This window comes from Hippocampus comes, unplaced genomic scaffold, assembly GCF_001891065.2.
Source record: "Hippocampus comes isolate QL1 unplaced genomic scaffold, H_comes_QL1_v1.1 scaffold68, whole genome shotgun sequence".
Classification (NCBI taxonomy): domain Eukaryota; kingdom Metazoa; phylum Chordata; class Actinopteri; order Syngnathiformes; family Syngnathidae; genus Hippocampus; species Hippocampus comes.
In genome coordinates, this window is record NW_017805625.1 from 95,324 (window position 1) to 109,887 (window position 14,564).

At 52.0% G+C, this 14,564-nt stretch overlaps 3 protein-coding genes across 3 annotated transcripts; 2 read left to right on the top strand and 1 right to left on the bottom strand.

Moving 5' to 3' along the window:
• The first annotated feature begins 69 nt into the window (after positions 1 to 69).
• Positions 70 to 3,882, top strand: rab7a (RAB7a, member RAS oncogene family). Its single transcript, XM_019880562.1, has 6 exons — positions 70 to 470; positions 1,797 to 1,859; positions 2,001 to 2,127; positions 2,602 to 2,820; positions 2,911 to 3,039; positions 3,115 to 3,882. Exons 2-6 carry the CDS (start codon positions 1,807 to 1,809, stop codon positions 3,208 to 3,210), a joined length of 624 nt encoding a protein of 207 aa, XP_019736121.1. The 5' UTR covers positions 70 to 470; positions 1,797 to 1,806; the 3' UTR covers positions 3,211 to 3,882.
• A 466-nt stretch (positions 3,883 to 4,348) lies between these two features.
• On the bottom strand, positions 4,349 to 7,671 carry hmces (5-hydroxymethylcytosine binding, ES cell specific). Its single transcript, XM_019880557.1, is given in 7 exon segments — positions 4,349 to 4,653; positions 5,279 to 5,471; positions 5,539 to 5,693; positions 6,260 to 6,415; positions 6,853 to 6,996; positions 7,195 to 7,429; positions 7,539 to 7,671. Coding segments are annotated over 6 exon segments (1,023 nt in total). The 5' UTR covers positions 7,384 to 7,429; positions 7,539 to 7,671; the 3' UTR covers positions 4,349 to 4,467.
• Positions 7,672 to 8,327: 656 nt separating this feature from the next.
• On the top strand, positions 8,328 to 12,944 carry uqcrc1 (ubiquinol-cytochrome c reductase core protein 1). The gene is made up of 13 exons (XM_019880553.1): positions 8,328 to 8,460; positions 9,194 to 9,334; positions 9,435 to 9,521; positions 9,736 to 9,865; positions 10,444 to 10,642; positions 10,752 to 10,831; positions 10,910 to 11,025; positions 11,302 to 11,445; positions 11,865 to 12,025; positions 12,111 to 12,196; positions 12,277 to 12,365; positions 12,440 to 12,515; positions 12,614 to 12,944. Exons 1-13 carry the CDS (start codon positions 8,398 to 8,400, stop codon positions 12,676 to 12,678), a joined length of 1,437 nt encoding a protein of 478 aa, XP_019736112.1. The 5' UTR covers positions 8,328 to 8,397; the 3' UTR covers positions 12,679 to 12,944.
• Positions 12,945 to 14,564: the final 1,620 nt, after the last annotated feature.

Here is a 14,564-nt window from a genome sequence, read left to right on the forward strand (position 1 = left end):
TCAATTGTGGGCGAACGTTCCTCACTGCTGGCCGGGCCAGCTGAGCAAAGGCGTAGCCACTGTGTGACGTCACCGCCAACGACTGGGCTTGTTTTGGAGGAAGCGGACGGCGAGGCTAACGTGCTCGGCTAGCACATTAGCTTGACAGACGGCGAAAGCCAACGTCAACGGCGACACGAAGACCCCGTTGGAGCAAAGCGCCGAGTGAGAATTTTGCTGCCCTGACGGCGCTCACTTCCAGTCGGCGAGTGAGTCGCGACGGATAAATAGCGGATGTCCGTGAGGTGTCGAGGTTTCAGAGGGACATTTTTTGCGACGACGGATACTTAAAAGGAACCGCCGGCCCTCTTTCTTTCCTTCTGTTTTTTTTAAATAATTTTGGGGCGCTCATCTGCGCGTTAGCTTACGCCAGGAACCCAGGCTGAGGAAAAGTCCACTCTTGATAGTTTTGCCACAGGATCGGCTCACAGGTATGCCTTGTGACATTTTCCCCGCATCGGTTTCGCCAATATTTGAGAACGAGGCTGTTTGCAAATCGTGCTCCACAATCACCCGTTGTGCAGCTAAACGTTAGCCCGATCGATTGAGCTGCTGGCCATTCTTTACCAAAACGAACAAAAATGCGACTCAAACTAGTCAGGCAAAACACGCCTTTGTATTGACGAGGTAACCTTTCGAGATGTTCCATTCCCGTTTGTTGGCTCTCGTTTGATTTTGTGCTGACACCTTGGAGCGTTTTCACGAGTTCCCGTAAAATGATGACGGTGCATTCAGGGCAATCGATTACCCGCCTTTGTGCGTGCCACTGATTGACTTAGTGTTTGTTGGTTTGTTTTGCACCGACGGTGGTGATCGGACCCCCTTTCCCCCAGCTAGTGGTCGCTTGCCGAGTCATGATTCCGTTAGCCGTGTGTTGAGCAACCATGTGATCCGTCCCTGACAATGTGTCATGGGGTGCAGATTAGGAGCGCCGCTGCCAGAACCCTTCACGAGCATTGCGGTCTGTCAACGTGCGTTGTTTTCCTCTAAATAAGCAAAAGAATGAGTGCGAGTATGCCCCTGACAGTTTACTGATTGGGGTGGGGGTGGGGGGCGTTTGGGTCATGAAAAGTATAACCTCAGTCCGGTCAAGTCACAACAAAGTTTGGACTTCGGTCGGTCCAGCCGAGTGCACTATAGTGGTAAAATGGGACATTCGGCACGCTCAGCTGAAGCGAAGAATGCCGAGTGATCACGGATCAGATCAAGACAATTTTGTTTATTAGGACCCATTCTGCTGCAGTCGTCATTCCATCTGTCAATCACGCCACTTGTCTGATTTAGCATGTCAATGCTGGCATTGCATAGCAATGCAATGCTCGCAGCCCCTCCCCCAATTCGACTCATTTAAATACAATAGTCAAGTGATTCATTTATGTCGAACGAAAAAGACGCAGTCATCTTTTTTTTCTCGTATCGTAAGAATGTGTAATGATTAACGCTGTTTCCAGTCTTTATGCTGTCATGTGACTGGTGTGTGTTCATTTTCAGTAGTCTTTGAACAACATTGAACTGATTAGAACCGACAAAGTCGACTTCCTATTGATCGTCCTTTGAAAACCATCTTACATTTGCGGGTGGGGGGTCACTTCCTCGTAAACCTAACCTACTTGTACACTATATTATGGCATGCCCATCCTTAAAACCCGTCCGTCTTACGTTTCCTGTGGCGTCGTACGGATTCGCAACGATTCTTTGGAACGCTGCGTCCACTTCAGGGGAGGTTCCCCGCTCACGTTTTCCTCATGTGGTTCCAGCTGAGGCGCAATGACTTCACGGAAGAAAGTCCTCCTCAAAGTCATTATCCTCGGGGACTCCGGGTGAGTGGTCGTCGCCCTCGAAGCTCAAGCGGCTTCCACCGCACCGGGCATGGAACCCGTCAATGCCGCGAGCGCCAAATGAAGCGTTTCGGTCTCTGACCTTCAAATGGGCTTCGTGCCCTGTGCTTGGTTCCCTTCTAGAGTCGGGAAGACCTCGTTGATGAACCAGTACGTGAATAAGAAGTTCAGCAACCAGTACAAGGCCACGATAGGTGCAGATTTCTTGACGAAAGAAGTCATGGTGGATGACAGACTGGTCACAATGCAGGTGAACGTCTGCGCCGATTTCCGTGAGAGATGTCGGAAATACAATTGCGTCCTGGTGCCGTTGGTTTTGAGCATCTTTGCCGTGCTCCTCGCAAGTGTCTTCGTGGTGTGAAACAAGTACGAAGCACCCACCATATTCAGATGAGACACACAATGCGTGACGCGCTCGCCGCAAACTTTGTGTGGCGGAGACGGTTCCCCGCGCAGGTGGGAAGATTTGGGCGACTATTGTGTCTGGGAGCTGCACATTTCATTCCTCTGTTGATAAGAAGAAGAAGAACAATGGCAGCGTAGATTTATGGAGCGCCTCTCAAGGCACGCAAAGACACTTAAGCAGCGGTTCGAATCCCACCGTTATTTTGCCTGGGCGATCATTTGTCTCTTGACTTCATTGAAGCGGTGCTGAGTTTTGGCGGCGGCTTCCTCAGTCAAGTTGCTGCTCAGTCTGTTTCAGTTGCTTTTGATTGCGTTTCAGATTTGGGACACAGCAGGTCAGGAGAGGTTCCAGTCTTTAGGCGTGGCGTTTTACCGCGGAGCGGACTGCTGCGTTCTGGTGTTCGACGTGACGGCCCCCAACACTTTCAAGACCCTCGACAGCTGGAGGGACGAGTTCCTGATCCAAGCCAGCCCCCGAGACCCGGAGAATTTCCCCTTTGTGGTGCTCGGCAACAAGATCGACTTGGAGAACAGACAGGTGGTTCCCGTCGAGCTACCGCTTTGACTTTCTTTGGAAGTTTGGCTCACTCGGCGCCGCGATATTCCGCGTGCTGCCGTGTACGTCCAGGTCACGACCAAGCGGGCGCAAGCTTGGTGTCAGAGCAAGAACAACATCCCTTATTTTGAAACCAGCGCCAAGGAGGCCATCAATGTGGAGCAGGCCTTCCAGACCATTGCGCGCAACGCTCTCAAACAGGTAAGGCGCCGATGGTGCCGCCGTTGCCGCTGCCGGCGCAGGCTTGAAAACCCATCTGCCTGTCTTCCCAACCAGGAGACCGAAGTGGAGTTGTACAACGAGTTCCCGGAGCCCATTAAGCTGGACAGGAATGAGCGAGCCAAGCCTTCGGCGGAGACCTGCAGCTGCTGAGGACCGCCCGGACCTGCACCACGGCCCTCCTGGTGCCGTCCTGCCTTGTCTAAATAGCCTCCCTTCCCATGACCCGCCGCGTCGACCCCTTATGCCCCCTCCCTCCCCGCGCAAGCAGCATCCCGCTCACAGAGTACCGACGCGACCCATCATGCTGCAGCCTCCTCCTCGTGCGTGGGAACCACCCGTTTTCTATCAAGTATCGGTCTCCTAGCCCAAAGAACACCTTCCGCATCGTACGTTTATTCTTGTCAGGTGCCCCCCGAGCTTAAATGGCAACAGACATTTTCAGTCGGATCGAATATCGCTGCTTTCGCAATCGCTTGTTTTACATTGAGCTCAAACGTCCCACATGCTTTTGTGTTTCATCGCGTCGGTGGATTGGCGTGTTTCCTCTGTAGCTGTGGCGGTGGTCGTCTTCGTGTCATTTGTCGCCACAACCGCATGAATAGACGAAACACCGTTCCCGTCCTTTGAGCCGCATGCATCGTGGCTTTGTGCCACGCGGCCTTCAAACGGAATATCACTGCTCGTGAGGGACTGAGATTGGAGGTCGGCCGATCACTAATGTGACAACTGTGGCCATCTGTTGCCTATTGATGAAAACAAAGACCAATCGCGAGTCCCGCCACTCAAGTGTGCAGGTTGTTCTGGTTGAAGTCATTGCCCAAACCACCACCCTGAGAGCGACATGAAACTGGCTCACGGGTTAGCGCCGTTCCTCTTTGGACTTTCTCTTGGACAGTTCTCCCTTCCTGGTGCAACATGAAACAAATCAAGACAGCACGTCACTCCCACTTGGCAGTACTGGAGAGGAAGTCCCAACGATGGCTTGTAAGTCGGTCCACTTAGCCGATGGCTTTCTTTCCATTGACGACCCTTTCAAAGAATCGTTTTATGGGGAAGACAGACAGGCAAACCTCCACACCTTCGTGTGCTCAACCTTTCTTTTCAGCAGTCAGAGCCGGTCAGACGGAAATGCCTTCTGGATTCCGAGATAGCTTACAGACCATAACGTTGAAAGCAAAAGTGGGACGGTGGAAGTCGCGGCGTTCATCATTGTATTCGAAGTATGATAAAAGGCCGAGCAATGTTTCAAAATGTCTTTGCCTTTCAAGGAATAAGGCGAATAAAAACCTCCAATTCAGCAAGGCATTTATTGATGAAATTCCATTGGAACGTGAAACCACCGAAGGCGCAGATGCTCACATGTGACGACGACGAGAAAGCTGAAACGGAGAATAACAAACGTTGACCTTACTGGGTTTTTGTTTTTTTATTGGGCCCCTGCAGCCATCGCTGGAGTCCCGTCGACATGCGGGGAGTGTCTTTTTTGTCTGCGTCGGTCTGCTGAGCGTCGCGAGCCTCCGGGTCCTTCCTCTTGGTAGAGCCGCTCGCCAGCCAGCTCATCATCATCTTGCCGCTGGCGCTCGGTTCGGCCTCCTGTGGGGAATACATGCCGACGTTTGTCTTGAGGAGTACCGCTCGCTTTGTCACCCTCGTTGGCGTCGTGCTGAGCTGGAGCCAATCCAATGACATGCATGCCAATCCGACTGAACGCTAGGTGGTGCGCGCTCTTGACCGGTTGCCCGTTGATCTCCTCAACTGCCGCCAGGACAATCAAGCATGGGCAAATGAGAGGAAGGATTTGACTGACATAATCAAGTTGTTAGAAACAACAGTCCGCAGGAAAAAAAGGCAAACAACAAACATTCCACCTTTGGGGGACAGATGGGCATAAGAAAATTTCCTCCAATCCGGACGACTGTTCTAATAATTGACCAATTGAAGAGCTGAACACTAACGAGCAGAAAGAAAAAAAAAAACGCCGGTAAATGTAATCGTGTTTACTCCGACAGTCTAATTTTACAAAGTAGGAGAGGACACGACATGCGCAACTCCTGTGGAGCAGACCTGGCATCAGTCAGGCTGACGTTTGCGCGCCCGTGTTTGCAGCTCACTCAAAAGCCAAAGCCTGATAACAGGATAAGCTGAATCAACCTTTTTTGGTTTCCTCTGCGCATTTAATTTGTACCCCCCACCCAAAGTCGGACATTCAAGGCAATACCTTTTTCTGGTTCAGGTCCACAGGCTAAAGGCATTCAGGAGAGTTGTTGCGAGAATTATTGACAAGCGACGAGACGGGATGATAAGTCAATTTGTCTTCTGACTGGAGCAGTTTCAGAGCATCCCCAGATTTCACCTCCCCAAAATCGAGCCATCTCCTCACTTCCTCTTCTCCGGCCAAGACGGCCGGCATCCTGAAAGGGACAACAGCTTCGGCTCCGAAGCAGAGCGAGGCTGCAAAGGTGCTGTTTTTCTCCTCACCTGTCGTGGATGCTGTGGAGGCTGGGGGAAGCGTTCACAGTGATGACGCTGTAGCTATAGAGGGGCTCTCCACCAGATGGAGCTGTCCAGCGGTCAAATAGTCCTGCAATGGTCAACAACCGCCAGCCTGTCCACTCATCTGACGGTTGTCCTGCCTGCGAATGGAACCCAGCAAATGTTCATTCGTTCGTTCGGCCCAATCCGGAATCTGTGGAGAAAAAGCGTCGGTTCCACAGAGCGCAATCCCGAGGGCTTTGAAATCCGCGGCAGATTCCGTGAGCGCGGGAGGGACTCCTGCGGGACCGTCGAGAGACGAACTACCTCAAAAATACCCTTGAACTTATTCGAACGCAGTGGGGGAAACAGTGGGAAACGCGGGCCGATTGCAAAAAACAGCTCACCGGTGAGGAGACACTGACTCTCCAGGAATATTGCCGGAGCGATCATTTCAAAATGTCATCGGCGGCAGATATTTAGAATCGAGTGTGGCCCATTGAGATTTCTCGGTTTTGTCATTATTGTGAGAAATTGCTCATGTGATCGGTGCCTTCTCAGAAATGAGGAGCATTCACGATCACATTTCAAGGTAGTTTGAGCAAATTGATTTCAAAAGTGCACACTATCAAAGCGGGAGCCCTCCGCAGCTCTCAGGAGCCGAGGAGGAGGAGAACCCTGCGCTAGCCCGCAGGGTGGCGACGCCGGGCACGAAAGCTTGACTCGCCTGTGCCGACTCATTGACGGGATCTCGTTTCTCCGCGTGGCAGCTGTGGGCCTGAGGGAAGTAGATGAAAAACGGCTGCTTTTCTTTCTCCTGCCTCCTCCACTCATAGAAGCCATCAGCGAGGATGACGCAGCGTTGTCCTTTCAGCAGAGGCTCCTTGGCGAGAAAGCAAAGCCATGAAAGCCGTGATATGGAAATGGGAGTTTTGAAAGGCTTGTCTACAAATACACTCGTTGGTCTCTGAAGTTCCTGACCGATAGGGCCGGGCGATATGGACACATTTTCAGATCACCATCATCGTTATGGTGATCTGAAATACCGTGTTGAGTTAAAAACTAGTTTTTATTGTCAAACACAAATACTGCGTACTGTACTGGATATGCTGTATTTCTAGGTGGCTGTATCTTCTGACAGAAATGGCTGTGTGCTGGCTACATGCCGTTGAGTTGATGGCGCCGGTCAAATTGCTCGTAGGTGCGAATGCAAGTGTGAATGGTTGTCGAGATTAACCCCGACGACAGACTAGTGATCAGTCCAGGGTGATGTACAGTATGCATCTTTGAAATGTCAGATCATCATGTACCACAAAGTACCCTGTACGTCTTTTTCTGCAGGATGTTCTCACTGCGACAGTTGCTGGTGCTGTACTGCATCTTGCTCGGGTCCGTCTCCTTAAACCAGGAAGGGACCAGGCCCCAACGCATGGAAGCCAAAACACACTCGTCCACGGGCGCATTCTATACACACACACACACACACACACACACACACACACACACACACACACACACAAACATCATGTCAAAGTGTTCAGTGTTTCGGACCGACATTTTGCACAACTTGCTGTTGTCTACCAAAATGTTCCTCGGCGAAATGAATCAAGTTAAGAATCAAGTTTCTTCTTGTATTACTGATTCAGATGTGGACCGGGTTACCTCGTCCAAGTGCCTGCGGGAGAGCAGCACGGGGCTCGTGGACTGCGGGGTCTTGTTGTAGGACGGTCGGTATTTGTCCGCGTCTCCCTCCCTCCAGCCAGGCTGCCTCCGCTGCCCGCGCCGGTTTCTGTACGAGCAGGCTCGGCTCACCTCATCCGGGGCCAGAGTACACGCAGTCCTTCCGCACATTTCGCCGGCAAGTCGCGGCCTTCGGCTGAGGCCAATTCGCGACACACTCAGTAACACTTATGCGAACAGATCTCCTTTGCGTGCTCGTGGCAAATTAGCATGTCACGTAAGCTCAACTCCACCGTCAATTCGTCGTTTGAAAAAGTGAATCTTACCCCTGTTCTATTTGGGCTACGTCAGAACTGCGTATCGCAGCTTGCAGTGAGAAGTGCGCGTTTCGAACTAGTGACGGAGCAGGCGACTGGAGACAAGTCCAGACGACGCAAGATGACGTCACGGCGACACGCCTCGAAGGTTTTGAGTCAAAATGGCTGCATTGTCGGGGGAAGTGAGCGTCTGATCAAATAAAAACTGATGACATGAATGCGTTTTCAAGGATTAGGAAACCATTTTCAAAGAGCTTTTCGGGGCCGGGTTTTACTCCATGGTTTTGACGTTATTCCACTTGTTCCGACCTTCGATTCAGATTTTGAATCGTCAATTCAAAGATTATTTTGTATTTATCAGGATCTGTTGGTTATGGGGTAGCTTTGAGAAACGTCGCTTTAGATTCTTTGTATGAAGTCGCTCTCACACACACACACACACACACACACACACACAAATATGCAGACTGGTCTTATTTAGGTGTATGCATTCCATCTCTCTGTCTGTATATGGTGACACCACAAAAGCAAGTTTGTTTCTTTCCTAATCGGACCTACACAAAAATGTAATGCCACAAAAAAAAAACAATATCTGTAAATTCACCATTAAAAGTATTTTTTTAACTCACACCATTATTAATAGAAGCGGTATTTACGAAAACGTCAAACGAAAACATGGTCATAGATTCATTTTGTCGTGGTTCAATTGCTCTTTTACCTTCAATGGCACGTTGTGTACACTTGACGGCGGTAGAGAGTCCTGAGGCGGATGACACAATTTAGCCCTCAAACGAAGAAGAGACAATGAGCGAGGACAGCGGAAGCTGTTGTTTTCTTCTTCTTCCCCTTCTCTAACCTGGAATGAGAAATGGCGGCGTCTGTGTGCCGAGTCGGAAGCACCATGGGTCGTGTCCTCGCCCAAACCCGCAGTGTAAGTCTGCCTTCACGTAGCTCATCAAATAAGAAGCCTGAAGTCTTTTCAAGCGAACCCACAAGAACTCGAAGAAGTCTTGCGCAGCTTTGCGCAAGCGGTCACTTCTGTTAGCATTTTAGCATCGGCTGGCTTGGAGCGACAGCAAGGTCAAGTGACGAATAGCGACGCCGGCTTTTCCCGGCGATCATTTCGTTGACAGTTGATGGTCTCGTGTGTGAATTCATTCTCTTATTAATTCTTTTATTTTTTTGTGGCGAATGTTCTCGTCGTCGACGAAATTGCTATGTTCCAGTTTGCCCTCCTGGCATAGCTTAGCTTCTGAGATAGGAGCGAGCGAATACGGTGACTTTGACGAAAGAATCGAATGGCGTGCTTCCATCGGCAATCAACGTGTCCCCTGACGAGTTATTGGCCCGTCGCCATAGTAACCGAAGGTCTGCATTGTGACCTTGAATTCTGTATTTTGTTTCAGATCGAGGCTCTATTCTCGATTTGCTTCGAGGTTTCCCAACTTGTCATGAGAAGTTCAGGCTTAATATACGTTCAGGTTGACGCGACGCTGTGCTCTAAGTAAATGCGGCCTGCTCTGTTTTAAAATAATCAATACATTGGATGGCTTTATTGGTATTTTTGGAATCTTAACCCGATCACGTCAGATGCCATACTCACCCATACATTTCTGAATGGCAATGGATGTGTTCTTGATAAGAATCGTATGTGACCCTTCTAGCCCCTCCTCTTGTCTCTGAGGCGTGGACAGGCCTCAGTCAGTTATGCCCAAAGCCTGCTAGGAGCCCCCGAAACCCGTCTCAGCACCCTGGATAACGGGTTGAGGGTCGCATCGGAAGAGACGGGACACGCGACATGCACTGTAAGGACTCCATCAATGGAACCACTGCAAGAGTGGATGCCATTGTGCTCGTGATGGGCACGCACTTTCTCCATATCTACATATATCTTCTTCGTTTCAGGTCGGACTGTGGATCAGTGCCGGCAGCCGCTATGAAAGTGAGAAGACCAACGGGACAGGATTTTTCCTGGAGCACATGGCTTTCAAGGTAGTCGCGGGTTGATGCGCCGACACCATTTCAGATGCCTTTCCACAGGGCCCCGGATTTGCCATTCTTTGAGGTTCCGAGCCTCGCACAAACAATGAGTTTGGGCACCACATCGGGGTTACACCGCCATTGCAGAAACGGCACAGGATCCCCCTGTAGCGAGTGAAAAATTCACTGCGCCTAAAAGCAGGCACCTTTTGTCCTTTCTCTCTAGGGAACCAAGAAGCATCCCCAGTCGGCCTTGGAGCAGCGGGTGGACTCTCTGGGTGCTCACTTGAGTGCTTACACATCCCGGGAACACACCGCATACTACATGAAGACCTTGGCCAAAGACCTGCCTCAAGGTAGCAGAACTCGATAGCTTTCTCGCATGCGGTGCCGTAGCGCGGAACCTCCAAAGCGGACCGCAAGCCGTTCTGCGATCCCGGTGTACCTCTCATTTCTTCACCTTTCTAAACACAGTCACGCGCTGAGATTCCGTCGGTTCGGATTGTTCCGCCCCCAACTTGGCATCTGAACCATTTCTTCAATGTGCAGTCATTGTCTTGGAGAAACACTGTCACATCGTGCAAATATATCAATTGACTCGAGTCGTTCTCAATGGCATGGCGGGCAAATGGCTTTTGTCATTCACGTCTCTGATGCAGCGGGTGGCATCTTCGCTCGGCAGGTTTGACTCACAGCAGACCTACCTAGAATGCCTTTGCTTCCCAGCCCGGCGATTAATAGGGATGATTATTTTTCTATCGCCGATAAGTCAACGTCGGACTGGCCGGCGTGACCCTGAAGCGCGTTTCATATCATCTTATTATTATTATTATTATTTCGCTCGCTTTCTGTGGTCCTGCACAAAGTCAAAAATTCACCAAAGCAATCGCGCTGAGGAGGAATCGGGTGCACACTTGTACTTGTGCATCCTCAGCTGTCGAGCTGCTGTCGGAGGTGGTGCAGAACTGCTCGCTGAGCGAGGCGGAGATTGAGCAGCAGCGAGGTCTCGTCCTACGCGAACTGGAGGAAGTGGAAAGCAACCTGCAGGAAGTTTGTCTGGACCTGCTGCACGCGACCGCTTTCCAGGGTACCGCGCTGGGCCACAGTGTACTGGGACCCTCCAACACTGCCAGGTAAAAGGGGGGGGACCCCCAACTGAAATCGGACCGCCGCCATCACTTGTTTGCTTTTGCTCGTTTGCGCCGTAAAGTATTTCAGAAGCGTCCTTTGAAATTCTTTTAGAAATATCAGCCGCCAGGATCTTGTGGAATACATCGACAGCCATTACAAGGCTCCCCGCATGGTTCTGGCTGCAGCCGGAGGTTGGCCCTCTTCCCGCCGCTGTAGGCAGGCTAATCCGGGAAAGATGCGCCCCTTCATGTGATGTGCTGAATATGCAGGTGTGAGCCACCAGGAGCTGCTTGCTTTGGCCCGCTCTCACTTCAGCGGCGTGTCCTTCGAGTATGAGGGAGACGCCGTTCCGGTGTTGCCGCCCTGCAGATTTACCGGAAGCGAGGTGAGCTGCCGCAGTAGTTTTGCGAGGATACTTGACGCCTTTTAGCGCTCGGTTTTGCAGAGGTCAGAAAACTGACAGGAAAATGCGGACGGGGATTTACAGGGCGATTTACGTTCAGGGTCTAGCCTGCCTTTGGCCCGAGCCAACCGGGAGTGGCTCCGGCAACTCCCCGCGACCCTGTTCAGGATGAGCGCTGTTGAAAATGGATGTCGGAACCAGTTTGACAAAAGAGCAGACAAAATGCCCTTGACGTGCCCGTGCGATGCCTCTCCGCAGATCCGCATGCGTGACGACGCTCTGCCCCTGGCGCACGTCGCCATCGCCGTGGAGGGGCCCGGTGCTGCCAGCCCAGATACGGTGCCTCTCATGGTGGCCAACGCCATCATCGGAAGCTACGACCTCACCTGCGGCGGCGGCAAGGTTAGACGCCCGTGTACTCTCTCTCTGAAACATGGTTGAAGCTTTGCCCGCTTGTGTTGAGTGGCCGTGACAGAAGGGGAAACCGTGGAGCGCTCTCAAAGCCTGCCCCTGCACCGCCTGCAGTGAAATTGTTTGCATACCCCCCCAAACAATAGAATAGCAACATGAACCCTTTAAGAGTGTTTGGGGTTTTTTTTTCCCTTCCTTTTTCAATCAAGTCCTCCATTTTGATGGCACCATTTCAAAAGGATGTAGCATGGAAACGGTTAGCGAAAAAGTCGGGCGAACATGTTGCTGGGTGCAATTTGTCTACTTTGGAGTTAAAAGGGTTCAGCTCCCCAGCGGGTGAATTGATGTATTTATTTTTGGGAAAGGAAACTTGTCAGGCAAAACCTCGCCACGTCCACTCCTTCTTGCAGAACATGAGCAGCCGTCTGGCCCGCCTGGCGGTGGAGGAGAACCTGTGTCACAGCTTCCAGGCGTTTCACTCGTCCTACAGTGACACCGGCCTGCTGGGCATTTACTTTGTTACCGACAGAAACCACATTGATGACATGATGCACTGGTCGCAGAACGCCTGGTGAGAAGCGGGACTCGTCGCTCGGGTCGCCTCGACTGCGTGCTTCATTTTGAACCATGCAAACAACTCGTTGTGCCTCGCGCAGGATGAATCTGTGCACCACCGTCACCGAGAGCGATGTGGCCAGAGGCAAGAATGCTCTGAAGGCCACTATGGTGGGACAGCTCGACGGTACGGAACGCGTCCGTCCTTCCGCGCGACACCGAAACGAATCCGTCGCAATCACAAGTCTGCGTTTGGTTTTGCAATAGGAACGACGCCCATTTGCGACGACATCGGCAGGCACGTTCTCAACTACGGCCGGCGCATCCCCCTGGCCGAGTGGGACGCTCGCATCGACGTGAGTCTCTCTGACGCCTTTGCCGGCAAACGCGGCCCCGTTGTGCCCACCACGCTTGCCCTGCATCTTTTCAGGCCGTGACCCCCAAGATGGTGCGCGACGTCTGCTCCAAGTACATCTACGATAAGTGTCCCGCGGTGGCGGCTGTCGGTGAGTCCTCCTTTCAACTGCGCTTTCTAAACAGATGGCCGGTGAAGGTGCGTTGACGTTTTCTCAACCGTCTCGTTTTGCCCGCATGGCTCCTTCAGGCCCCGTTGAGCAGCTGCCCGACTACAACAGAATGCGCAGCGCCATGTACTGGCTGAGGTTTTGAGCCGCCTCGTGCCTGCTCCCCGCCCGAGCACGCCAGACCGTTGTCCGCGCGGACAGCCATCCGCCCACACCTTCGCGATCGCCCGCTCTTGTCATGCCAGTGAGGGTGGCAGCTAACTAATTTGAGGGGTCTTGAAGTCATCTACTGAAATCAGGACTCGCTGCGCCTGAAATCCAACCCGGCTGGAGCAAGAGTCTATTTATCCTTTCTGTCTTCTATTGTACATAACGGAAGCTCTCCTTCTGATGAAAATAAAAGTGTCAAACGAGTCTTTCGCTTTTTACAGTGGAAAAATCTCACAGCACAGCCGCAAACGAGAGATCGATTGACCACCCGGCCTCGGTTTCCTCAATGATTGACACGAGCGTGAAATCCGGGATGCCTCGACTTCTGTCATGATCAGCATATCCTGCTGAAGCACCGATGTATCTGCAATCGGTCGATCCTGGTTTTCGGACAAATGAAGTGTCAGTGGCTCATTTCTCGAGAGGTCATCCTCCCGATGACCTCTGGCGCCACGCAAGCGAGCCGAGGCCCCCCCTGGTCGGGACTGACGGCTGTCGAAGAGAGGTCGCGTTCCCTTTGAAGCGCCAGCGCCGCAAGACAATTTGGGTTCAACCTCACTTGGACAGATCTATGAGCCAGTACATCCGAATGAGCTCACACACTGACGCGGAGCCTCCGCGAGAAACTCCGTGTGACCAAACTGGCTGCCCGGATGATGCGCTTTGAATCGTAACCTAATCTTCTTGGCGCTGTATTAGTGACAGCCACGCGACCGACTGGTACAAATCGTGAACATTTGTATGGAGGAGGGCCGACATCTGCGCGAGGCGCGTTTGTTGATCTGCATCCGCAATGTCTCCTCTTGCCGCAAGAGCCCCGAGGGCCCGGCCATCGTCTGTGTTTATTAACTCCAAGTCATTAGCGAGATGAGGAGCGCTTCAGTGATGAGATGCACCGGAGGTACTTCAGGAGATGAGGTCGTTCTCGGCCCGACATCCCCCCGGCTGCCGTGTCGTTTTTCCTTCTTGCCGCTCCGCCGCCGACTCTGCGCACCTCCAATGTGGGATCATCCACCGCTGGGATGTTACACAACAGGACACGGTGAAACGCGACGAGAGGAGTTCAATTAACAAAGTCCATAAGTCCTCTTCGATGAGTTACCAACAACATTAATGGCTTTCATGCATGAACATTTTTTCACATTAGGGGTTATTTTCGCCCATGTAGGTTTCGTTGTAGAGGAGTTTCACTGTATGAATCAGAATACGGGGTTTAGACTAGCGGGGATGCGTGGAAACACGTGACTGACGAGCACATTTTGGGGACTGGCCTCCTCCCGTGAGTCGTCAGTCGCTCTGGTTCCGTATTGGAGCGACACGCACCGCACGCTCGTCAGGACGAGAAACGCGAACGTGAATGCGGACGCCCCGAGGGATATTGGAGGCTACGCACGCAAAAAATGATCCTCATTTCTGTGGTCAGTCTTCTCACTGTAATCCCGTTCGCTATGTTGCTCTTGCGCATGACGAATCAAATGCCCGCGCGAGTGTAGCCATCGACTCAAACTCGCTCGCGCATGTGCGCGGCATCCGAGGTTTTGCAGAACGACACTTTTCTTCTTTGTGCTGACCGTCCGCGACATCGCGGGCAAATGAGTGCCATCGTGTTATTTTTAGACGGGAGAAAGCCATCACAATGACGGTGGAGGAAATGAGATTTCAAGAAGGGAGGGGGGGGCACATCCAACAGAGAGAGGGGACGGCGGTAAAGAGCGGGGTCACGGTGCCGCTTGAACGTCCGGCTGCGTGACACGCCGGTCGCTCCTGTCGTTACCAAGGAGGAGACAGAGGACCGTTTTTTTCTTATTTATTTTGGGGGCG

What these genes read in the sequence shown, in the direction of transcription:
- rab7a (XM_019880562.1), top strand. Translation starts at nt 1,807, where the DNA reads ATGACTTCACGGAAGAAAGTCCTCCTCAAAGTCATTATCCTCGGGGAC. An exon ending in ATTATCCTCGGGGACTCCGG is followed by an intron (nt 1,860 to 2,000) that starts GTGAGTGGTCGT and finishes GTTCCCTTCTAG; the next exon opens with AGTCGGGAAGACCTCGTTGA. An exon ending in CGCGCAACGCTCTCAAACAG is followed by an intron (nt 3,040 to 3,114) that starts GTAAGGCGCCGA and finishes CTTCCCAACCAG; the next exon opens with GAGACCGAAGTGGAGTTGTA.
- uqcrc1 (XM_019880553.1), top strand. Translation starts at nt 8,398, where the DNA reads ATGGCGGCGTCTGTGTGCCGAGTCGGAAGCACCATGGGTCGTGTCCTC. An exon ending in TCCTCGCCCAAACCCGCAGT is followed by an intron (nt 8,461 to 9,193) that starts GTAAGTCTGCCT and finishes TGACCCTTCTAG; the next exon opens with CCCCTCCTCTTGTCTCTGAG. An exon ending in GCAGATTTACCGGAAGCGAG is followed by an intron (nt 11,026 to 11,301) that starts GTGAGCTGCCGC and finishes GCCTCTCCGCAG; the next exon opens with ATCCGCATGCGTGACGACGC.